At 52.6% G+C, this 24,705-nt stretch overlaps 2 protein-coding genes across 3 annotated transcripts in view; one reads left to right on the forward strand and one right to left on the reverse strand.

Moving 5' to 3' along the window:
- The window catches only part of SORD (sorbitol dehydrogenase), a 35,443-nt gene extending 32,871 nt beyond the window's left edge, over nucleotides 1–2,572 (forward strand). For both annotated transcript variants that reach the window (XM_080397155.1, XM_080397156.1), the window contains exon 9: nucleotides 1,457–2,572. In XM_080397155.1, the coding sequence (XP_080253281.1) occupies nucleotides 1,457–1,622 (166 nt within the window). In that variant the 3' untranslated portion in view covers nucleotides 1,623–2,572. The remainder of the gene's footprint in view (nucleotides 1–1,456) is intronic.
- Nucleotides 2,192–23,496, reverse strand: DUOX2 (dual oxidase 2). Its single transcript, XM_080397152.1, has 33 exons — nucleotides 23,414–23,496; nucleotides 22,659–22,742; nucleotides 20,935–21,099; nucleotides 19,699–19,886; nucleotides 18,260–18,461; nucleotides 17,505–17,671; nucleotides 17,353–17,413; nucleotides 17,133–17,229; nucleotides 16,875–16,962; nucleotides 16,435–16,537; nucleotides 15,931–16,094; nucleotides 15,328–15,494; nucleotides 15,045–15,163; nucleotides 13,570–13,707; nucleotides 13,157–13,270; nucleotides 12,324–12,526; nucleotides 11,943–12,128; nucleotides 11,292–11,517; nucleotides 10,549–10,642; nucleotides 10,165–10,340; nucleotides 9,828–9,897; nucleotides 9,247–9,342; nucleotides 8,183–8,361; nucleotides 7,082–7,312; nucleotides 6,751–6,850; nucleotides 6,588–6,637; nucleotides 6,332–6,459; nucleotides 5,960–6,113; nucleotides 5,593–5,825; nucleotides 5,294–5,452; nucleotides 4,978–5,133; nucleotides 4,765–4,893; nucleotides 2,192–4,339 (listed from the first exon to the last, which is right to left on the reverse strand). Exons 1-33 carry the CDS (start codon nucleotides 23,475–23,477, stop codon nucleotides 4,217–4,219), a joined length of 4,614 nt encoding a protein of 1,537 aa, XP_080253278.1. The 5' UTR covers nucleotides 23,478–23,496; the 3' UTR covers nucleotides 2,192–4,216.
- Nucleotides 23,497–24,705: the final 1,209 nt, after the last annotated feature.

Genomic DNA, 24,705 nt, shown 5'->3' on the forward strand with positions numbered 1-24,705 from the left:
GCTGGGTTCTCCCCCTATTCCATTTCATGCAGCATTTGGTGCAAAGAAAGGAAGAGACCCTATAAACCCTTACTCTGCTGCAAGCAAGCAGGCCAAAAAGGGGTGTGTGTGGAAATCATAGTTAACATTTGTGCCATCAACTTTTATGCCCTGTAGAAAGGGAAGGCCAGGTGCTGGGGGTGTTTTGCAAGAGACTGGCTTGTCCACAAGTGTGCTGGCTCATGGCTCGGCAGGGAGGAACACAACAGCTTTTAGCTGCTTTCAGCCCGTTGTGCTGGGAGATCTCTAGGCAGCAGATTGACCTGGCCCTGACCCTACACACTATTTTGTGAAAAGCTGGCTGCCTCCTGGCATTCACCTTCCTAACTGTTATATTATCTATTTTGAGGCAAAGGATATGGGTAATCTTAATTCTGGGCAAAGAGTCAAAAATCCCAAGTGCCATGTCCTATGCCAAGCTGTGTCCAGCTCTGTTCTCCTTGCTCATCATGGAAGGAAATCACATTGTCAGTCTTGTTGGAGATCAGTAAATGCTGGGATGAGCAAGAGCCTTGTTTAGTTTCCTTCATTTATCTGGAGCCAGTCTGGAGGTATATGTGCTCTCTCCAGAGGACTGAACTGCATGGCTCATGGACAGGCAGGTCTTTGAGACTACTGAAAGCTGGCCTCACCCTGTAGGCAGGTGAAGCTCAGCTGCCCTCTCTTCGGTCTTGTACTTCTTGGGCAGGGCTTGAAACGCAGCATTGCACATTTGCAACCTGATTTTTGCTATGTTCAGAGCTGTAGTTTCTTGCTAGTGGAGCAAGAATCCTTACTTAGTCTGTAGAGATTGACTTCCAGGAAGGATTTATGAGATGCAATCAAGCTCCTTCTTAAAATGAGAAATGTCTTTTAAGTAGGCAGTTTGGGAATTAGATTAGCTGCTGCATCCCTTTGTATCCCCATCACTCTAATTTGGTCCATTCAAATGGATCAGCAAGGCAATCAAATTGAGGGTGTCTGTGCCAGAGGAGAGGCTGGAAGCTGACTGAGGCTTCTCCTTTCTTCTTCCTGCACTGAGTCAGTGCGTTTGAACTCCATGGTGATCATTCTGCAAGTGAGGAGACCAGGTGAGTGGAGAGCGGTGCACAGCAATTCTTTCATTCAATGCTTCAGGAGTACAGTTGTTTCCTGTAATTCTCACTTACTTAGCCTCTTGTAGGTGAAGCACAGCCAGCTGTCTGTGTATAGCAGTGCCTGCCTTCTCGGTGCTCAACAGCCCAAAGCAGTTGGCTTGTCCCATCTCCCATGCCTGATGCTCAAGGTTCCCATTCTGGAAGATTGTTTGCAGGCAAAACTCCTCTTGCTTGCCTGGACTAAGGAAATTACTGTAATGAAACCAGGCTGCTCCGTGCTCTTTTCTTGGGGCTCCAAACTGGGGGCTGCTCTCATCCTTTGCTCTTTGTTTCCTGTCCAGGTGGCCTGTGGCAATTGCGCTGCTCGCATCCAAGCGGATCAATGTCAAGCCTTTGGTTACACACCGTTTTCCCCTGGAAAAGGCTCTTGAGGCATTTGAGACCACCAAGAGGGGTGAAGGGGTCAAAGTCATGTTGAAGTGTGACCCCACTGACCACAGCCCCTGAGATGCTGTGGTGACCGGCCTTCTCCCCTGTCACACTGCCTGCCCGGGATGTGAAGCATGAGGCCACAGGAGGCTGATGTATGGCTGTTGCATATTTATACAGTCACCTTATGCAGGCACTGCCTTGTAAAGGGTGAATGGCACTGAGGGATACACCATTTGAGTATTAACAGGTAACTACAAATGAAGAACCAATAGGGGATAGTTTGAATCAAAATGCTGCTGTTTGATTAGGCACTATGGTTCACACAGCTGGCTCTCCCCCGGCAGACCCCACGTGCAGAAGAGCCTGGGTGTCTCTGTGTGTATTGGGCAGAGCTGCCTGTGTCTTTTCAGTCACACCTTCCCTCAGGGACACTTGGGGACTGTATCGACCTGCAGAACAAAGCCTGGCTAGCCCACCTCTATGGGAAGCATCTACACATTCAGGCTGTTCTCTTTATGCTCTTTGCAGACAGCAACTGTGGGTCCAAAGCTCTGAGCATTTTTGAAGAAGCTAGTCTGGAGGCCAGCTGGGACTGTGTCTGCTGTGTCATCCCCCCACAGCAGCTCCCCACAGGGCAGAAGTGCCGATCCAGGACAGGCTGTGGTGTGTTTGCAGGGAAACTGCCCTGTCTCTGGCTGGGACCAGAGAGAGCCCTGTCCCTACGTGGTTCCCAAGGAGGGGCTGCTGCTGGGGGACAGAGCTTGCTTTTACCATGGAGGGGAGTGAAGGTGACAAGTAAGGGAACAGCATCACTGAAGGGTTTTACCACTGCGAATGAATTGTAACTCTTCCCAAATATCAGGCCTTCCTGCTGAGCTTGTGAGCCATGAACAAGGTACTAATGAGATAGCAGGTTGCAGATTAATCTAATCTTTGATTACAGTCATGTGTTAATTTTACTACTGAGAGATCAGTCCCTTTCTTGGGCTGGTACTGAACTTTCCTCAATAAAAGCTACCTGCCTGCTGTGTCTGCATCTGTTAAAGAATTGGGTGCAGGGTCTGAAGGGGTCCATGGGCCCTGGGGAATGTGCAGACCCCTAGGCTATTGCACTGCTGTGTCTTGCCAGGCTGCAGGTGAACTGCACCGTGAAACCTTAAACAGCCCAACTGTTTGCAAATCAAAGCTTGTGTTTGTTGCAGAGGTGGCTAAGTTAGTCTTGGCAGGTGTAGAAGCCTGCAAGTCTGTGCTGTGCTTTACACAGCTGAGACATAACCCAGGGGAAATTTCCATAGCCAGAAGAAGCGGTCAAAGTACTGTTCAGAGTAAACTGGGTTGTTAATGTGTCAGCCTGAGCAGGTACAAACCTATCCGAGAGCTTGACCCTGTAATTGGATGTGGTATTAGCAGAGCCTGTCCAAGAATTACTAAAATGCACCTTGCTAAAGGGTGTGTGATGGCTGTGGGAGGGGGAGGCTGCCCAGCTTTTGGCAGCAGGTGTGAACTAGGACTTCTCACTGAGCCCTGGGGCTCTCCTGGCCCCTGACTCCCATGCTGGGGGGAGCCCCACTGGTCTAGCTGGGAGACCACTGGCCATTGCAAGACCCTGTTAACTGCTGGGAAATGGAAACCTACTCCCTTGGGCTTGGGAGGCTGTTTAACAGCCGGAGGGCTGAAGCTATTCCCATGGCTTAGCCTCTTCGGGCTCCTCAGCTGTGATTTTCTCCCATGCTGGGTTTTGCTGGTGGCATTGGCACTGCGGGGGCATTGCTCAGGGTGATGGGTCTGGTAGGACACAGCTTATGGGGTTGTGCCTGCACTCAAATCTGTATCCCCCCTCCACCCCGTGTACATCACCAGTGCAGGGGATACTCATTTCTGTTTAACCCATTTCCCAGTGGACTGGCATAAATATGCAACAGGAGCAAGACCAGCACTATGCTGCAAGAATTGTAAGTCTCCAGGTGACTGAGACCCCTGCTACAGGAGGCAAGAAAGTGTTTTAAAACTTCAATCAATCAGCTTTATTTAAGTAAGTTCAATCACAGCCTGCAAGAGTGGCAGCCCAAACACAACTAAGGCCCTATGCAAACCCAGGGCAGGCTCAGGGTGCTGACAAGCAGGCACAAGTAAGTGTGGTAGGAAAGCAGAGTCTGTTTCAGGAAGGGAGATGGTGGGGAGCTCTCTGGCTTCTCACTTCATGTGTATGCCACCTGGGTCTTGGGGCAAAGTGCCATGCATTGAGGTGGTGCAGGCACCAGGCTGTTCCCCAAGGCTGTTCAGAGAGATTCCCCAAGCCAGCTGGCAGAGCACAAGCTTTGTCTTGTGGGATTAAGGGGGTAGAGACAGGGTTAACTTGAACACTGGGTTTTCTGGATGGGGTCACACCAGCCCGACCCTGGGCATGGGGCTGCAGGACTGTGTGGATGGTAGCAGGATGCCCTAGGCTCAGTGTGTGGAGATGCTGGGATAGCAACGCTTCACCAGCACACCCTGTGCTGATCTAAGCTCTGCAGGTCTCAGTGTCCATGCTCTTGGCCATGGATGGCTTTCTCCTGGGGATGGTGGTAGTGGGAGCCCAAGACCCTGACCATCCCAAGCACTGCTGCACAGGTGCTGGGATTGAACAACGAAGACTGCAGCCCAAGGGTGAAACAGCATGGGTAGGGTCAGAAGTTCTCATAGTGATGTGCAAAGTAGGTCTGGTCCTTCTTGTTCAGCTGCTGACAAGCCTTTTCCACACTCTTTGTCATCCCAGGTGGGCCACAGCTGAACACCCCAATCTTCTGCACCTGGGGAAGGAAGGAGGCACAGGGGTCAAACCCAGCAGCACCAGCTCTCCCCCCAGCCCAGCCCCCCCTTGGCCCTTTGTCCTCTGGCAGCTTTGAGCACGGACGCTGGCCAAGCAGTCTGTTCTAGCCTGAGAAGGCTTTTGGGGAAGGTTGTCACCTCCCAGTGGAGCTGCTGGGGCCAAGGAAGAAAGATGGGATTCCCCAGGGTCTCTGCCAGCTCTGGGCAGCTGTTGCAGACAAGGTCTCGCCCTAGCAGGGTGTGTTTGGCTGGTATGGGTCATTGCTGACTCTTGCAGCTCATCCTGACTGCGGAGGGAAAGTGGGGTTCATGCCCCAAGTTCTCAAGGGCCTCAGGGACAGGCGGGGACCAGGCCTCTGCACTGGTCAGTGGGTGCCCCTCCAGCTGTCCCCAGCCAGGCACTGACCTCAGGGTGCACCTCCTGCAGCGAGCTGAAGAAGGGTGCGAAGGGAGGGCGCCCAAAATGGGTGATAGAGCGCAGCCCTGTGAACAGGCTCTTGTTCAGCACCTTCTGAAAGTGCCGCTCGCAGATGTACTGGAAGAGAGATTGCTGCACGTCAGATGGCCCAGCATGGCCCAGCATGGCATGACAGCCTCCTTGGTGGGTAGCCAGGCTCACCAGCATGGTGGTGCGCAGATCAAACTTCTCAGCCAGCTGTGTGATGTAGATATGTACAGAAACCAAGTTGTTCCTGTCTGTCTCCTCCACCTCATGGATGATGTCCGCCAGCCATTCAAACTGCCGCTGTGTGCGTGTCACCCAGATGAAGTAGATCTGTGGCACATGGGGATGAGGCTCAGAGTGGGGCCAGCACCCTTATGCATGTCCATGGGGCTCCTTCCCAGACAGATCATGGAGGATTTTACCCCAAAGTGGCCACCAGCAGTAGGAGGCATCTCAGAACGACTCTTGTCTTTCAGATGCTTCCTCTTACCTTCTTACACAGCAGCTTGGAGTTTATGGATGACTTGAAGACCAGGTCCTTGAGGATGGATGCGAAGGGCGTCACCCCAATGCCTCCTCCCACTAGCACAGACACCTTGAACTTGTTCCACTCCTGGTGGCCCTCCCCAAAGGGCCCGTCCAGATACAGCTGGAAAGGAGCCAGCTATCAGCAGAACATCTCCTGCCTCTGCTTGCCCACATATTTGCCACATTCAAGGCTTGAGAACCCATTGCTGAGATGCTCTTGGGCTCGGATGTCCGTCCCTGGAGAAGCAGCATGGGACTCACCTTGGGCAGCTTGCCGATGAGGGCCAGGCTCTCTGGGGAGTAGAGCTCCCGCAGGCGGGTGGTCCAGGGCCCCACAGCCCGGATGTGCAGGCTCAGCGTGTCCTCATGCGGCGCTGAGGTCAGGGTGAAGGGGTGGTACTCGGTGGTGCCCAGGGCCATGCAGGCGATGCGCACCCACTGCCCAGACTTGTAGTCGAAGTCCTGTGGCCGCTGGAACTGGAGGTGGGTGACACCTGGTGGGGAGGGGGGCTTCGCTGAGCTGGACACATTGGGTAGTGTAGGCTCCTCCATCACTGCAGCCCCTCGATGCTCTTGAAGAGCCTGGGCTGAGCTCATGCCGTATGGCCGGGGATGTTTGTTGTGGTACCTGAGGGCAGGAGCTCAGCTTTCACCACGCTGATCTCCACCTTCTTCCTGCTCAGACTGAGCAGCTTGTCTGCACTGTAGATGAGAGCTGGGATGATGAAGTAGATGTGGAAGCGGGGCTGCTGGATCAGTGCGTAGCTGCCGTGGATGATGACCTGGGCAGGCAGGAGCCCCCCATCAGGATGGTGCTCAGCACAGCAAGCCATTGTCCCATGGTTGATTTGGTGGCAGCTCAGCAGCAGTGGGGAGCTGGGACTGGGCCCACCAGCTCCTTAGGATCTCCCCAACTATTTCATCTCATCAGCTGGACTGACCCACAGGCTTGCAGTGCATCAGCACCACCCACCCTTTCCTCCCAGCCCAAATGCTTTACCAGGATGTAGAGCAGCACATAGAGGTGGTGGGTGATCCAGAAGCCCTGGAAGCTGACACGTCGGAAGTGGTGGGTGGCAAACACGTACATCACGGCCAGGATCACGAGCAGCAGCACTCCTGTCATGCCTGCGAGAGGAGGGGTTGGGGAGGTCCCAGGGGGGATCAGGGCAGCCCCCAGGGGCTCCACCTGGGCTGGGCAGAGGGCTGCCCATCCTGAGCACAGGCATGCAGGTGTGCCTGCTAGGTGGTCTCACCTGGAATAGTCTGGAAGAACCACCAGTAATACTTCTGTGGGAGCTGTGACCTGGAGAGGGACAAGAGACAGCACCACAGAGTGGTCAGAGCAAACCCCTGGTTTCCACTTTCATTCCTGTCTCCGCCCAGGACACTCTGGACCGTGCTTTAAATTTCACCTACCCATCATCTGTAAAGACACTGGAGAAGAGACAGGACAACACGCTGAGCGGCATGACTGAGAAGATGTAGACATTCACTATGTGACCTGCAGTGTGGAGCACTGTAAGAGACAGAACCCAGGAGAGAGAAGCGTCACTGCTGCTGTGACTGGAGATGCAGCAGACCCTGCTGATGTGCCCAGGGACCTGCTCTTCTCTGGTGCAAAGTGTCTGTCTCTGCAGGCTCCTTACAGGCCTTCAAGCTTCTGCCTGGTCCTGCTGTGCCATGATTAGCTGGTCCTCCTGCTTTAGCTGTGGTTCATGGGCAGCACATGCCCCAGCAGCCCACCTACCTGAGAAAATCAGGGCTGCCATAGCAATCCAGCGGTGGAAGTCTACGGCAGCATCAAAGGGGATGTAGTGATTGAGGAAGGTCTCCCGCAGGACAGTGATGAGGTTGCGGCACATGGTAAGCAGGATGTAGGAGTACATGAAGGAGATGCAGGCAGCTGATCCCCGAGAGATGATGATCCCCACGAAGGTGGTCTGAGTGATTCCAGTGCTGGGGGATGCAAAGGTGTAGTCTAGGGAGAGTGAACGGAGGGGGTGTCAGTATGCCTGGCACTGAGGACCATGACCCTTCCTGCAACCAGGGGACAGCCAGCTGTGTGGCTTCACCAAGAAAAGGTCACGAAGGACTGGGCTGTGTGGGGACAGGGGCACGATTCTTTGTGTCAGACCCCCCAGAGCTGCTGGGTGACAGTCTCCTCGGAAGTCAAGGGACGGGATTGTCCTCTGCTGGGCACTGTAACTGCACCTTGGTGTTGTGTCCTCAGTTGAGCATCCCAATATGAGAGGTGTCAACAAACTGAAATGAGTCTAGTGGAGGCCACCAGGGTGGGTGGGAGCTGGAGAATGTCACATAGGGGAAAGACTGAGGGAAATGGGCTTGTTCAGGCTGGAGGAGATGGGTCAGGGAAGACCTTGTAGCTGTCTGCAACAACTTAATGGGTGTTAGGGAGGGGAGAGTGCCAAATTCAGTGATGCGAAAGGCCAAAAGGCGACAGCATACATTTCACTGAAGGAAATTAAGGTTTGATGTAAAATAAAAACTCTTCACAGGGAGGATGGTCAAAAACTAGTTAAGCCCCAATGAGGTGGTGGGATCTCTGACCTTGGAGCTCCTCAAAGCTTCTTAAGACAAAAGCTCCAGCAGCCTTGATTCAGCTTTGAAATTGACCTTGCTCTGAGCAGGGTGTTGGACCAGACCCCTCCAGAGGTCCCCTACAACCCCAGAATAACTTTTGGTTATTCCAGGGGAGGACCAACACTATTGCCTAAAGCTGTGCCAGGACCTTTCACACCCCAGCATAGTCCACGCAACCACTAGCTTTGAGGAGCCAAGCCCACACACCCCTCCACATCTGGGGCAGCCAAGCTGGATGGGCACTCACAGTAGGCTCTCTCCACGAACACACCAGCAGTGATGGCGGAGAAGAGTACCACACAGACAACATGGCGCCGGTAATTCTCAACGAAGCGCTTGAACTCCTGGATCTTCTGCTGAACTTTGTTCCGCTTGTACTTCTTCCGTTGTGCTTCAGTGTACAAATGCAGCCGGTACTGATTCACCCTGGAAAATATAAGGGGGCTGGTGTCATTTTGAGGCTTAGCTGGCAAGGTATGGCTCAGGGACACACAGCCCAGGTTTGAGTCTTCCTCCCTGTGTAGCACTGTGACTGCCTCTGCACACCAGTGGGGGCAGCGACCTGAAGAGCACAGTGTCAGTGGCTGATCTCAGGTCATCCCAGTCTATACACTTTTGAAAGCTGGCAACAAACGTACACATAGTGACTCTTAAACTAAACTGTAGATAAGAACTGTGAAAGATAATTTTCATATTAATGTTCAGCCCTCCAAACTGATCCCAAGGTAGGGGAAGTTCCTCGGAGCTATTATGGCAAATCAGGATATCCTGGTCATGTGTAACAACCACGTAACTGCTTCTTTGTAGAAGTATTTGCTGCTGCCGCAGCATTGAGAACCAGAGTCTCTCCTGTAGCTCTCGCAGGGAGCCTACAGGTGAACCAGCAGCATCCCAAGGGGCAGAGGAGTGCAGGCAGGACCTGCCGGGCAAAGCCTCTCTTTGCAGGCAAGGCACACCACTCTAAACACTATTGCAGGCTCTGGAGCTGGCCACTTCATTTACTTTTTTTGTTATGTTTTTTTCATAGAGGCACATCACCCAGATCCAGCTGTGGCACCATCCCTACTGAGACAGGGCTGTTCCCGTAGCTCCTTGGCCAGCGAGAGGCTGTGATGTGCCTGCCTGGACTGGGGCACCTCCTGCAGGGATGGTCTCGCATCCCTTCCCTACGTTGCACCACCGTCACTGGGGTGCTGGTTCCTTGCAGCGGTGCCCTTTGACCGGAGGGCGTGTGACACAGAAACATGAGAAACAGCAAATGGCTGAACCCAAACCTGAGAAGCGCACCTGGCGAGGAGACGGTATACTTACTTTCTGCCTGGCCTCTTCCTCAGTTCTCGTCCTTCTTGCTCTATGAAGTGGCTCGTGGTGTCCAGGTTTGGGTCTTTCTCCTCCTCTGAGATGGTTCTGTTGGAAATAGAGCTATCTCTAGCCCAAAGCTGTATTTGCAGGAAGGGCTTGGCAAAATTTCCCCCAGTTCTCTACTTTCCATGTCAGGCTCAGCTGAGAAGGCATTTAGTTCTTTCTGCAGGCCTGCCCGTGTTAGCTTTAACTGCATGGTACATGGGCTGGATTCACTCCAGGTTAACCCACTTCTTTGAAAAGCAAGGTAGGATGCCCACATCCCCACATACGGATGCAATGGGGGCTCTGAAGGTGGCAATACCTCCTCTCTGCCTGCCTGGGTGACAGGGGAGGAGGGCAGCAGCCCCACCACAGCATTGGGCTTGCTCACGGCCATGTCCCAGCACTGTCATCCCCCTTCTCCAGTGCTGGGTGTGCAAACAGACAGTGAGGGCATTTGTTGGAGGAGCTGAGGTGAAGGATGGATGTGCACCAGGGCAGAAAGAGAAGAAGAAATAGCAGCAGCAAGGCTCAGGAGGAGAGCTTACCCTTTTGGCTCTTTCTTTTTTATGAAGGAGACGCGGCTGTAAAGGTTTTGCTTGAGCACCTCAGGGACACCTTTGAAAAGCCAAAAGGACAAACAGCCGTTCAGGGTCTGTGAGATGTGGTGGACAAGGTTTAGGCATCGCCCCTGGGCAGGGGTGTGGTGGGGAGAGGCTCTGAGCTGACCCAAAAGTGTCACACATGGAGCAACAGCTGATGCCCCAATACTGCAGTTGGGTTGGAGAGATTGATGGGACAAGATTTGGGAGCTATGTACTGGGTGCTGCCCATCACCTACAGCCCTGCAGGGTCTGGGGTCACCCACTGCTCCTGCCCACTGACCTTTGACGCAGAGCTGGGTGAGACGAAGCTCGCTGTCATGGTCCCGCAGCATGTAGTGGAAATCCTCCCATGTCAGCTCATCCCTGTCCTGAAACCCTGAGGCCCGAAACATGGACTCTGTCACCTGCTCTGCCTGGTCTCTTGACAGGCAGTTGTTGGAGATCTCAATGAAGGACCTGTAGCAATGAGGAGAGATGGGAACTTCAGAGGGCCACAGCTTGAGTCCTTCAAACAACAGAAGGCAGAGCCCCAGACTAGTTTTGCGGGAGCCCATGGGCTCTCGTGTGGCACACTTGGTGAGTGAAGCACAGAAATGGAGCTGCTTTTGAAGACATCTGTGTTTACAGACATTGCAAAAACATCTTGAAAGATGAAGAGAAGTACCTGAGCATCCTCAGAAACTCCTCCTTGGAGAGGAACCCATTCTCATCAATGTCATACATCCTGAACATCACCTTGGACTTCTCCTCTGGGGACCCTAGTGGTAGGAACAAGTAAGTAAGAACAAGATCCTATTTTCATCAACAAATGTGCTCTCAAGCGTTGTCTCTAGAGTATGGACCTGCAGCAGCAAACGTCAAGACTGAAAGCACACTGCTGATCATAGCTTGACTAGCGACTGAACGTGAATAGCGTGCCGCCCTTTCTCGCACTTGACTTTCTCAAGTGCAAGGTAAAAAATCAGGTAGATACACATTCTTTCTTGTACATTATTTTGCAAACTGAAAACGTGCTTTTGCACAGCAATGATTTTTCTGGGTGCTGCTTTGATTGAATCTGGCATTCATCACCTCCATCTATGAATTCTTTATTCCAGTTGTCATTTAGGGAGGATCAGTTACTATCATCTCTCAAGGACAGGATGCATGGTCCATCCAGGAGAGAGGGCAGAGTTGTCTATGGTGGTGAAAGATAGCTCCCTTCATGAAAAGTCTTTCAGAAGACATAATTGCATTGCCACTGGCCCATAACTCAAGCTGAAGCTGTCCTAAGTGAAGGGAATTTTAATCTGTAGGAGTGTCTACGGATTGACCTGCTGGATGCATCACTCTGCTGGTGGCATTGCCAGAGCCTAGAAACAGGACTGAGGGCAACAGATGAAAACATTAACCAGCTCCAGCTCCCACCTTTCATGAAGACCACCAAGATGTCCAGGAATTCTCGGAAGGAGATGTAGCCGTTGCCATCTTTGTCAGCCAGGGAGAACATAGAGTCCACAAACATGGAGTGGGCTTTGAGTCCCAGGGCCTCGGCAAACTCTGCCCTGCTCAGCTCACACATTAGAGACTCCTTTGCCTTCTGTGAAGATTCAAAGTTGAGTTCTCCAGCATCGGACCTGTCGATTTCCAGCACCTGCCGGTTGTAACCCATAAAAGAAATGCCATGAGTGCTGGCAGAGCAGAAGGCTGGTGTTCACTTGCCTGACCTGTTGCACAAGGACCAGTGGCTTTCCTGGCACAAAACTCATGGGAGATACCATAGGAAAGTCCCGCGTGTCTCCTACACAATGTGACTGTCATACTAAATGCCAGTGACCATCATGGAGACCTCAGTTACATCATCCACAAGTCTCTTTGTAACTTTAGACACTTACATCACCACAACAGAACTCCCTGTGTCTTCTCCAAGGGAAAATGTCTCTTGGTCCTAAAGTATTGGCAGATTCCTTGTGCATAGCTTACCAGCTCTTACAGTGAGCGACAGCAGCAACGTTCATGGCTTAATCAATACAGAAACACCTTCCCCCATGCATCAGAGCCTGCCACACTTCTACTGACCTGAGCAAACAGGTGCCTGAAGAAAGTCTCCAGCATTTGTTTTCTCTGCTCCTGAGTGACTGCCCGTTTCATCAGGTTCTGCTCCTTCATCTCAGACACATGCAGACGAAGGCTGCTCTCCTCCAAGTGGCCACGTAGCTTCCCAATGAAGTTGCTCCTCTCTGCCTCCTCGCTGAAAAGCAGCACCTGCAGAAGACACCATGGAGTGGCTGCGAGCAGCAGAGGCTCAGCTGGGATGCGAGTGCTGACGCTTTTCACCACAGTGGTCACTCCATGGTATGAGCTGGACCTGGTGGTTCTCAGGAGTTGTACATGAGCAGCAGGAGAGGACTGTGGACAGTCCAGGGGAAGGTATCATACCTCAGGCATCATAGTACTCACCAGGTCATACTCCTTGGGTCTCTTCAGGAGGAGAGCTCTGTTCTCTTTGTTGCTGGAGAGGATCACCTCCACCCTTTGATGGGCTTTCAGGCTGATGGTCCGGAGCACAGACCCTCTCCCATCCAGCACTTTGAGCACTTCATCAGTTTGGAGCTGGACGTAGACAGGAGAGCTGTCTGTCCTGGGACCGTGCCACTCCATGGCTGATGGGAGAGAGCACAGGACTCAGCTGGAAATGCGCACCTGGGCTCCTCCTATTCATCCCAGCACCTCCTTCACCAAGATGCAGTTTGGGAGTGATTTCATGACCAGACACACATGCTGAAAGAAAAATTATGCTCTCCCAATTGCAGAGCTCAAGTGCATGGGCACAGGAGGAGTACAGACCATGGAGCAGGGAGGCAGGATTTTTCCATTGTCCAGAGCAAGGAGATACAGTCCCTATCCTGGAGCTACCAGTGCAACTGCTCTGCATAGGTTTCCTTCAGGTAAGGTGTGATCTGGAGAGGGCTGGAATTAAAGGGTCATAGGATGACTCAGGTTGGAAAGGACTTCGGTTGGAAGGGTCTCTCACCCAGCCTCCTGCCCAAAACAGGACCAGCTACAGGGTCAGGCCAGTCTGCTCAAGGCTTTATCTGGTCAGGTCTTAGATATGACGGAGATTGCACCACCACTTTGGGCTACCTGCTCCACTGCTTGACTATCCTCCTGGGGAAACAGTTTCTCCTTATATCCAGTCTGGATATAAGCTCCAAGCCCAGCCTGCCTTGGGATGTGCCCTGACTTCAGCAGCATCACCAGATGCCATCATAGGACTGACAGTGCCACCTCACCGCGTATCGCCTCGCTGGTCACTTCCCTCCGCACACTGGGGCCCTGCTCCTTCTGCAGCTTCTTGAAATCTCTCTTGCGGAAAACAGCAACGATCCAGGCAACAAACAGAGTCACTGTGGACACAGGGGAGAAGGAGGAATGAGATATCATAAAGCTCCTTTCCACTTTGGCAGCAGCACCTGCATGATTTATTTCTTCCACATCACCCCCGGTTCAATGCTGTGTGGATTTATTTAATGCGGAGATGCTCCATGAAAGCCCTGCTCCCTCCTGGTGCCCAAGGACCCTGCCATCTCAAGGACCATGGAGTGACCAGGACTCAGCAGCCCCTGCTGGGACGTGCTTGGTCCATAGGCACTTAGCCCCTTTCTCCAATAGAAAAGGAGATGGGTAAAGAAACGGAGTGGCAAACCTAAAGGCAGACAGCAGAGGACAACAATGATGATCCCGAAGCCTGTGCCACTGCCTTCAAAGTAGTCCAGCACCATCAAGGGCGTGCAGTTGGCCAGGTGTTGAGCCGTCAGCTGCTGGGGCTGGGGGCACGGGTCCCCTGCATGTGGGGAGACAGGCTGTGAGTGTCATGGACCTTTTACCCATCTCACCTCCATCGTCCCCAGGAACCTCTGCATTAAGATGATGGTGGGGTTTGTTGCCAAGTGACCCAGGGAGCACTGCAAAACTGGGGTGCTTGAGTTAAACTCCATATCTTAGGGAACAATTGGTTTTTTCCAGGTTGAACCTTTGCCTGCCAGAGCAAAGCAAGTGCAGAACTGGACTTGAGTACTCTGGGAGTTCAGTTCCATCATCTCACCTGATGGGATGGGCTGAGCAAGAAGCACCCTGGGCCATGGCAAACTGGGGCTCAGAGCCTCTGCTCATCTGGGTGCTGCAAACCCAGGGAGTCCTCCTGGTACAATTGCATGGAACATAAGCCAAGGGAATGAAAACTCCTTGCAAGGGTTCAAATGTGCACCAAATAAAATGCTTTCAGTAAGTGGGAAGGGTGTGGCAAGATCCCAAGAAGAAAAGGCATACTGCTGTGTCTGGCCTCACCTCACCCTAAGCACGGCAGCAGGAGGGAGAGGAAAGCTCATTTTAAGGATGGTGCAGGAGGGCACCAGGGTGAGGGATGCACAGCAGGCACAGGACTAGGCTGCTCCTAGTCTGCTGTGAACCCAAAATGTGCTGGAGTGCAAGCCCCAGGTTCTCCCCAAGCTGAAAGCCATACTGCTGTTGCAACCACATCTGCAGGAACACCTGGCCAGCTCTTCCAACAGGGCTGGTTAACCAACAGCCCAGTCAGTGGAGCAGCCAGGCGAGGGGGTGGGGATGGGGGGGGTGTTGCAGTACAACACCCAGGGCATATGCAGGGGTTAGTGCAATTAAAGGCAAAAGTAGGGAATGATACACAGTTATGGTACACAAAGCTTAACTCATCTGCAAACTCCATGATGTTTCAGGTCACTCATCAGTTTAACCTGCAACCTGTGTGTGCTTGTATAGAGAAGGAGCTAGAGGACACGTCAGTGAGGAGCGTGACAGTGTGGGGTAGGCAGAGGCTGAGTTCTAACCCTAGCATGACTTTCAAGGGCATCAGTTGTATTTTTGTACCCAGAGATCCTTCCAGGCCTCGTGCAATTCACCTGCCTGGACTTCAGCCCACTTTCAATGTCAGTGCTGCCTGCCTCACCTATAAGCAACCCTTGTATCTTGCACACATTTCGCTGGCTTAGGGGCATAGCAGGTGTCAGGCTGGAGGAACTGCCAGCCCAGTGCTTTCCCTGTGTCACTGAGTCACCATCTGTGTCACCAAGATGGGTCTGCTTTCCTCCCTAACTTGCCAGTGCTGTTTGCTCCCGGTGCCCTGCCTTTACACGCAGCACTCACCCTCTCTCCAGACAAACACGTGGGGCTGGAGGTCTGTGGGGTCTGCGTGGGTGACGGCAGCCAGGATGTCGTGGAAGGTGGTGTTACGAATCTTTCCAATTTCCTCTGCTGTGAACAGCCTGGGGAAAAAGATACGGGGCCAAATGGTGGCCCTGGGTGTCACCGGGCAGCAGCAGGAGGGTTTCACTCCTGGCACTGTTTTAGGAACTGAGGAAGCTGGAGGATGTGTTACGGGGGCTTGCAGAGCAGTGGGCAGCCTGCCAGATGGGGAAGAGGCATTTACCCATTCTTGGTGTTTTCAAACCAAAACCTGTCACCATCACGCAGGCGCACAAACTGGTCCAGGATGATGGCACTGAAGAGGGAGCTGTCAGTCTCCAGCATGCCTCCGGGGAGCAGCTCCAGCCCAGCTGTATTGTTGGCATACAGCGCAGCGACCTTCTCCAGCACCTGGCCAGAAACCCACACGGCACATGTGAGCAGAAGGAATTCTGCCAGGGCATCAGAAAGTCTTGGCAAGTCTCAGAAGGAGTGAGGAACATGCATTTCTCAGGCATCACATGTCCATGGGCTATGAAGATGCTCAGCCCCACACACCCTTGAGCTCACAGCTTGGACTTGAGCAACTAAGCATCAGTCCCAGCGCATCTCGGCTCCAGGAGAAGCAGAGCATCCAGCTGCATGGGAGCTTAGCACCAGGGCAGGATATATATAGCCGTGCCATGTAACTGCACAGTTACACCAATGCAATAGCCCTGCAGGCATGAAAATAAGTTAGCACATGGACGCCCCGCTTCCTACATTGCTGGAGAAGCCAGTTACTGCCTGGACTGCCCCAACATCCTTTGACCCACACTCCCTCTGTGCCCAGACCAGTTCCTGTTACCTGTTGCTCCAGGTGTGGGGCAAGGTCTGACCAGCTCTGGAGAGGCTCCAACCCAAATCGCTCCCGGGCTTGGTTATAGGTGGGCAGGCCAAGATCTCGCCCACGCTGAAACCAGCTGGCCACATAGTCAGTGCGGGAGTACTTCAGGGGCCCATACCAGTAATCTGTGGGTGGATTTGAAGCCGTGGTGATGGCAAGGCAGAGCTGGAGGAGCAACACCAACTGCCATAGCTGCTGGGCTGGCCTCATTCCTCTGCCATGGGCCATGCTGAACATGGAGATCATCTCCACGTTCATGTTCTTGTCAGGACAGTCCCGTGGACACGCTTATGTCCTGCAGCTTCTCTGCACCTCCATTAACAAGGCTGAAGCTGGTCTGAGCATGTGGTTGGGTGCTGATGGCAGTGGCAATGGGACCTGTCTCCCCACCTCAGCCCCTGCACAGCCCCGGGAGAGAGGGTCCCCCCCACTGATGTGCCAGCTGCAATACGGGGGAGTGCAGACCTTGGAGATCTTCCACCACAACATTGTCCTCCTGCTCTGCAATCTGTGAGCTCATCCCCAGCAGGAGGTTGTCCACATCGTCTGCCTGCTGCAGCCTGGTGCTCTGAGGGGAAGAGCAGATGATTCCTCACAGGACCGAGAACATGGGGCAGCCCCACAGCCCTGAACTGGTGACCATAGGGGTGCAGACCCAGGGACTTCTTCCCAGCTCATTTTCTCCACATCAGCTCAACCCTGAGGTCTGAGCCTGCCGCAGATGAAGGTGGTATCTGGGGATGTCTGGATGGGGAAGAGCTCACACTCCTTTGGTTATCTGTCACGCTCCCCACCCAATTTCCCTTTCAGATCCCTGTGGTGTCTTCCATAACATAAAGCAAGGAATGAAGCCCCCCCAGCCAGCCTGACATGTCCTCAGGACCCCCATGCCCCCTTACCCGTACCTCTCTGCTCCAGTAGCTGTTGCAGAGCCGCACTGCTGGGAACGGGCCACCAGGGCCAGGCACTTCCTGGAACTGGCACCTGGGGTGTCTGGAACAGAAGAGAAGGGCTGGACCCACAGCTCCCGGGTCTCAACTGTCCCCGCGAGGGGCAGGATGTGGGGAAGGGACTGGGACCATCCTCAGCCACCACCTCCTCTTGGGCATCCCCTTCTCTGGCACAGACACCGCTCTCCCACAGCCCCACCAGCTTGCTCCTACCTCTTGTAAATGCCTGGTGGCACCATGGTGGCCAGGAATTGCCCTGAAGCCGCCAAAAACTCTGGTGAGAGGCTGGGGTCCAGGTGCTGCTGGTAACCTGTGGGGCAGCAGCCACGGTCCAGCAGCCAGGCTGGAGGGAAAGGGGGCCAAGCTCCCTCTCCTGCCTCATCCCCCAGCTCCCCTGGTCTCCCCGCACAGCACTGCCCACCATGCCCCTCACCTTTGTACTCCGGGACGTCTCTCCCCAGCAGGGTTGGCAGCCATTCGTACAGCACAATGCTCTAGGGCACAGGGGAGCTGGGTCAGGGCCAGTGTTGGGGAGGATGTCAAGGGTCCCAGCAGAGCTGGGGGGGGGGGATGTCCATCCCTCACCTGAAAATTGGCGATGACCCACTTGCGAGTGTGCTGGAAGAGGTCCTCATCGGACCAGGTGGGGTGTGTCTGGGCCAGCACCGTGGCCAGGTGGTTGTGGTACCGAAACCAGGTGATGCTCTCAGCCTGCAGGAAGAGGTTCTCATTCCCCCAGGCGCTTCCCAGGTCTGCAAGAGCCACTGGGACCATCAGTGGGGGATGCTGCCACTGGGTCTAGGTTTGCCCATGGCTGGAGGAGCAACCCCAGCCCTGTGGCTGCAGCCCAGCATCCCCTCATCCCCTCCCTCCTCTCCAGGGACAGAAGCAGCCTGAGCATGCAAGAAGCAGCACCAGGCCCCCAGCATGGACAAAAGGTCAGGCAGGTGAGGAATTCAAAGCAAGCTGAGCAGGTTTTTATCGGTGGCAGCCCCCTTCCCCAGAGGAGTTCACCTTGGATCAGAGGGATCAGCACCCACAGGTCTCTCTGTGTTGGCTGGGAAATGACCTGTTGCCTCCTGGGGTTGTGGCACCTTACGCTCATGGCATGTCTTTGCTGTGAAGCCTTCACTGGGGCACCTGTCTTCCTGTCCCTTGGGCTGGGAAACGGCCTGCTCTCCCATGGAACTGCTGACCTGCGTGTCCTGGCTCACCGCACACCCATACCCTTTCCTGGGATCCCCTCTGGGCTCAGCTTCAGGGACCACCTGCTCCTCCTGCTCATGGTCAGAGGTGGAGCCAAGCAAGTGAAAACCCAAAGAGGATGATGCCACAATTACCGTAGATTCCCTGGGAACCACCCTGTCCTGTAGATGGATCCAGCGCCTTCCACATGGGAACCCTCCCGTCTGTCTCCCTTGGGAGGCGCCCGCTGGGCCCCGATGCCAGCTTTCCCCCTGAGAAGTTCCTCAGGACATCACTCCAGGACTGTGAGGGGCCGTAGATGGAGCTTCCGTCCAGCCAGCCCGTCACCTCGTTGATCTAGGGCAGGCACAGGGAATGGGCATTAACAGGCACTGGGGTCTCAGTGAAAATCTGCAAAAAGTGCCTGAAAAGCCCCAACCTGTCCCTTTTGGTCCTGCAAAGCAGCCACCCATCCTCTGTTTTAACAAAAACTGTCAGGATGCAAATATATACACCAACAACCTTTATGCAAACTGCAAGAATTAGCACCAGATACAGCAAAAGACCAGACACAGGTTTTTCAGAAGTACATTTTGGGGTTTTTTCCCATTTATTTTCAACCATGGCCAGCAGCAGACATCTGTGAATCCCTACGTAAGGCTCTGGTAGCCCTGCCCTCACAGCAGGGAGTCCCGCTGCCCTGGCAGCATGTCGAATATCTCCCCTGCCAAATGTTTTCATGAAAACACCCTGGATTTTTCATTTTTCTAAGGTTTGAAATACTGCTAAAAACATGACTTGCTAATCTGGTCTCATCATGGTTTGTCATGTGAAAGGTTCAGGGCCTATTTTGCTTTGGTGATTGTGACTGGGAAACTTTCCAGCACAAAAGAAAAAGCACATGGGCTTGGGAACACATTCAACCTCAGCAGCAAAGTACAGAGAAACTGGGGGAAATCTGGATTTTTTCCAAAGTGACTGAAATTCAGAGAAGCTTTACAACTTTATGACAGTACCGGCTCAGGTTTTTCATACATTATTAAGGGTAAGAGTTGGTGCCTTAAAAAATATGCCGTAACTACTGGCCTTCTAGAGCAGCACAGGTGTACGAATTGGTTATGGAAGTTCATTACACTTGCACTAAAAAGGCTGCAGTTATCACTTGTTTCACCAGACACAGGCAGCCCTACCTTTGCTCATTTTGACTGAAGTGGTAACAACTTTGGCAGCCAAGGAAAACTACTAATGGCTCCTGCTTTACCCTTTCCTCTTCCACCTGCCACAAACCATGCAAGATACTAAAATTTGCATTAAAATAGATGGCATAGGCAGATTTAGAGTAATTGCATTTCCTTTGGCCAGGAAAAGTACCGACCGTGCGCGACCACAAATGATGCTCTGTGAACCAGTACCTTGGAGCTGTGCTTTGGTTTCATTTGCAATTGGCTCAGACATTTGAGAGATGTATGTTTTTAAGGAACCAGTGGATTAAAATTCTTTAATTTTTGCAAACATTATTTTGGCTGCTACAGACCCCATTGCTGGGTACCAAGGAATTTAGCCAAAAGGCAAGAGCAAAGGAAACACTACCTACCTGTTCCCGAGGGCTGTTGGGGCTCTGCCCTGTCTCTGTTGCCCAGTGGATGCGCTGGAAAGGCAGGACCACGTCTCCAGTGCCTGCAGGGTCGAAGATGAGGTCTCCAGATGGGATGTGGATGTTCAGGAACTCAGCAGGGCAGCCAGGTTTCTCTGTACCCAGGATGTCCAAGAGCACGTGAAAACCTGGCAAAGACCCAAGCAAGGTCAGCAGCTGGGAAGACTGTCACCAACACTTGAAGCAGGATGCGATGGTGGGCAACCAAGTTGTACATGGGCTGAGGGGACCACCCTGTGCAGCAAGAGTGGTTTCCTTCCCACCTTCGCTGCTGGTTTTCTCCGTGATTTTGAAAAAGTCACTTTGGGCTGGAGCCCAGATGTGCTGAGCTCCAGCCCACAGGAACAGGGCTCCAGGTGCCCCTAGCCAGACCTCATGAGTAGGGTAGGGTCATTCAGGAACCAGGGTGGAGAAACTCAGCCAGTGGATGTTTGGAGACCACCAGCAGCTGGACCATCTGCTGGCACCACTTCACCAGGCACAAGGCTCTGCATTTAGCCACTATTTCCTGAGCTCCTCCTTGCCTGGGGCCTTCAAGGCCAAGGGTTGCTGCCGATGCTGAGCCCAGTGGCTGCTGTTGGCCCATTTGAGCTCTGGTGTGATGGGAAAAACTACCTCCAGGGAGAAGCTAAATGGTACTGCACTAGTATCTTCCCCTCCAGTGGCCCAGCACCCTGGCTTGGGTGTATGGGGATGTAGCACCTTAAGCTGTGCAGGGAGCTAGGTGTTTCCGCTGCTTTGACAAGTTCAGCCTGTTTTCCCAATGAGCTGAGGGTATTTCCCACAGACAGATGTCCCCAGGCTTGGAGATCCAAGACCCTGCCGAGTTCCTGAGCAACAGCAAAAACTGCTCCAACTTGCAGCAGTTCTGCCCAGCAATCATTCATGGTGTGGCTCTTATTGCATCTGTCAGGCATTTTGCAACGGTGTAACTCTACCACTAAAACAAATGAGGAAGTTCCCAAACGATAAATATCAGCATTTGGAACAACAGCCAAAGGTCACCGAAAATTCATGCAAGCTGTCTTGGCTGGACAGTACTTTGGTGATACCCAAGGCTTTATCTTTCAGGCGTGGGTCTGCTATGGAGCAGTGGGTGAGGAGCACTCTGACACATGGCCTTGGGGTACGAGAAACCAACTTTTTTTCCACTTGTTGCCAGGCCCCAGCTCTCACCAAAGAAGACAGCCAGCACAGTTACGTTCCTGCGGGAGGGCAGCCCGGAGGGTCCCCGCGCCACCGTGTTGCTGAGCTGGCGAGCGTTGGGCACGTGGGGCTCCTGCAGCGCCTGGTGGACACCATCCGCGTAATTGGCTGGCAGGAGACGCAGCAGCCTAGCACCTGCGGCACAAAAGCAACACAGCATGGTTCTGATGGCACCTGACAGGAGATGCAACAAGAGCAGGGTATACTGGTGTGTGCGAGGGTCCCAGAAGAGAGCAAGAGGATGGCATTGATGCTTATAATGGCCAAGCGCATGTAAGTTTTAGTACCAACACCCAAAACTTCTTGCAGCACTGGGGTCAGAACTCTTAAAACTAGCAGGGATCCTCCATGGGCATGTTCCCTTTCAGTTGTCCTTCTCTGGTCCATGTGCATCCCCATTGCCTCCTAGAGGTCTGGGGTGGTGTGCTCCAGTGGGTAACTGGGGTGATGTTAAGATGCCCACATTGACTATATAATCCTGCACAAGCATGGTGATTGTCAGCACTGTAGGAAACAGGAGAGGAAACAGCCAGAGAGGCAGAGAGACAAGGGAGAAGATGAGGGAAACTTTGCACCCACTCCCTGTCTCATAACTGAACAGCCCACAGGCAGGAGGTCATTTCTCACTGATGAGAGAGTTTGTTTCAAAAGGCTCTTCACCAATGTGGTGAGCTTCATTTAACGGAACTCCTCAGAGCTGGAGGAAATCCTGAATTACTGGCTTAGTTTCCATAGGTTTGTTTCCAAATGTTAAGGTCTGATCCATCTGCTCTGGAAGAGGGAGATCATCTCTGCCAGGGACCTGCTGGATCTCTCTGACAGGCCTTGGTGTAACCAGAGGGCTGATGACACACATGTTGAGTCAGACAGCCATTCAGACTCAGAGGAAGCTGTAATTGCCACCATGCCTTGTGACACATGTAGGCAACCGATCTGGGCTGCAGGAAATAGGAGGATTCATAACCTTTAATATTTTAGGTAAGATCCTCCCTGATCCACCCTGGTCCCTGGCTCAGGGACATCTCCTGATAGTGGGCCCACAGGCTGGTTATAAGCATGACAAAGCAGCTCACAACTGGCACAGGGAAATCCCACATGCCTGGCCCAGTACAGACCAGTCCATGCTGCACAGCAGCCCAACAGCACGGTATCTGCCCTGTGCAGTGCGGAAAAAGAGTTGGTCTAGCATGCCTGGACCATGAACTCTTCTGTCTCTGGTCTTGTGTTGAATGCTGCTTGAACTGCATGCTGATTCTGGCTGAAGATGCTTTTTCTCAGCTCTGGGATCCCTGACTGTCACTGAAACTCCTGCTGGGAGTAGCTGGGCCCTCCCTGCCATGGACATTTTGAATAGCCCCATAGAGGCACAGCTCTGCTCAGGGACTGATCCAACACCAGCATGACCTGCAGATATTGCCCAGGCGGCAGGTAAAAGTGGCAAGGCCAGGACATGAGAAACAAAGGTGGCCTTATGGGCCCCTCCAGACTGCTCTAACAGGACTCTTAGGTGCATCTAGGGACCCACCCTGAGTGCAAATAGTCACCTCTAAGGGCCACAAGAGATGGCACTGCCTGCTTACCTGACTGGTTGAGGCTCAAGTCAGAAAGGGTTTCTCTCAGTCATAAAGTGAGTCAGATGCTGAGGTGCCACCTCACCCAACCCCACCATCCTCATCCCCAGGCCTGGCACTCACCCACCGAGCCACGGCTGTGGTGCAGCAGGTTGTTGTACCAGCCATCGTAACGTTGGACCTCCCAAGAGATGCTCTCCTGCGCTCCTGGAAGAGGCCAGACCCACTCGGTGAGCAGTATAAAAACCCACATGAAACAATCATCTCCATTACAGAATTGTATTTGTATTGTGATATTTTCACATATTCTTTCTGAAACTTTCTGTACAAGCAGTGTTTTAGGCAAGCTTTGCACTCCTTTTGATGCATAAGCAGTGTCTAAAATTAGAAATTCATGCTTGCGATGCTGATGTCCCCAAATTAATTTCTGACCCTCATCAGTCTAGTCCCAAAGGATCTTCATTTCCTCTTTCTCTGTTGTTGTACCAGAAGTCTCTCCTTACTTCTGACCCCTACAATGTCCATGTGAGTCAAGCAAAGGCCTTGACACTGAAGTTATTATGCTTTCCCCTATGCATTGTCAGCATCAGCCTTTGCCAAGAAACACGCATTTTGTTTCCTTTGTGTTAATTTATATTGCTTTTATTCTAACACAAGCAAAAAGCCCCAGTTCCTGGTTACAAGCTGTGTACTTCCATAAAGAGCAGTAGGTGAGTCTCCCAGCCTGCAGGCTCTGCAAGTTCAGCATTTTGCTCATTTTCTTTCTTATCATGAAACAGTCTCTGATGTGATGTCCCATGAGTTAAAGGAAATTCCTCTAAGGGCTAGAAACTATCCAGGATCTCCCCTTGGATCCTCTTCCCTGAAACTGTACTTACTCCCTAAGTTCCACGTCACCAGCAGAACCACGGTCAAACTCAACATTATCTCTGCAGATTGCATCGGCCACTGGGTCTTTAGAAGCAGCCACCTGTGAATGGAGAGGAGGAGGAGGAAGCTGGAGCTGAGCTGCTCTCGGATGCTGGGAACATACACAGACCATAATCTCAGCTCCCTCTTGTGGTTTCAGCTTCCTGGTAAAGCCCCTCTGCAGCCACCATCCATCCAGCAGCATCTCCCAGTTGGGGCTGTGGGAAGGTGGCAGGGGACACGCGAGACCCCGTCACCCTGGGAAAGCTCTGTCAGGAGGTGTCAGCAGGCCTGAGAAGACCTTTCTGCTGGAGCAGGACCAGTAGCCCTGCCTTGGTGTACCCCAGCTGTAGGCTCACAACTCATCATCCGTGCCAGGAAGGCATTAAGCTGTGCCAGCTCTGTTACAGAAACACTGTCCGTTACAGAAACGGACTCATTTCAGCTGGCAATTTCTCTGCACATGCATTGTTCCATCCAAGCAAAATCCAGCTGTGAACACGATTGGAACATCCTCAGCATGTGGTCAGGCATTCCAAACTGTGCTAGTACTGCAGATCAAGACCTCTTGACCATCTCTGGGCTAACTCAACGGCACCCTCTCATCACCAGCTTTTCTCATAATGCTTTACCAGCTCACTTCCCACAAAGTCCATGGATCAAGAGCAAATTTCATCAATGGGACCAGAACCTTTAAAACCCTGGCCGACACCTGAGTGAAGAGAGGGACTCCCAGCCATGAACAGCAGAGGCTACATTTTCCAATCATATATGCTACAACGCTGCTGCTGGCTTCCCATGCACAGGAATGCCAAACCTGGATTTAACTCCAAGATGGGATTTTCCACTAAATACGACTTCTTCTCCCTTGTTCCAGCACTGTAGGTGTGTATGCAAAGACTAGCATCACTTCAGAGGAGTTGTGTTGCTAAGAGATCTGGCAATGCACAGGTTTCAGCTTTTCCTACATCACTCTGTCACAGGCCAAAGTGGTGCTTTTAATTTATCTTTTTCATTGTTGTAACCAAAACTTAAAGAAATTATGGTTTCAGAAAGGCTTAAATGCTGCCAGCAGCTCTTTAGGTTTTATTTTTGATTTACTGGGAATTGCAATGTGGATTTTTCACTTATAACTGCCAGTGGCATAAATTGTACAATGCGAGTCACTAAATAAACTACTCACCTGGCAAATGAAGAGATTTGAGATTTAAATATTGTCATTTGCACTCACATTAATTGTGTTCATAAAACTGAACGCTCA

The sequence above is a fragment of the Falco punctatus genome (assembly GCF_963210335.1).
Source record: "Falco punctatus genome assembly, chromosome: 7".
Classification (NCBI taxonomy): domain Eukaryota; kingdom Metazoa; phylum Chordata; class Aves; order Falconiformes; family Falconidae; genus Falco; species Falco punctatus.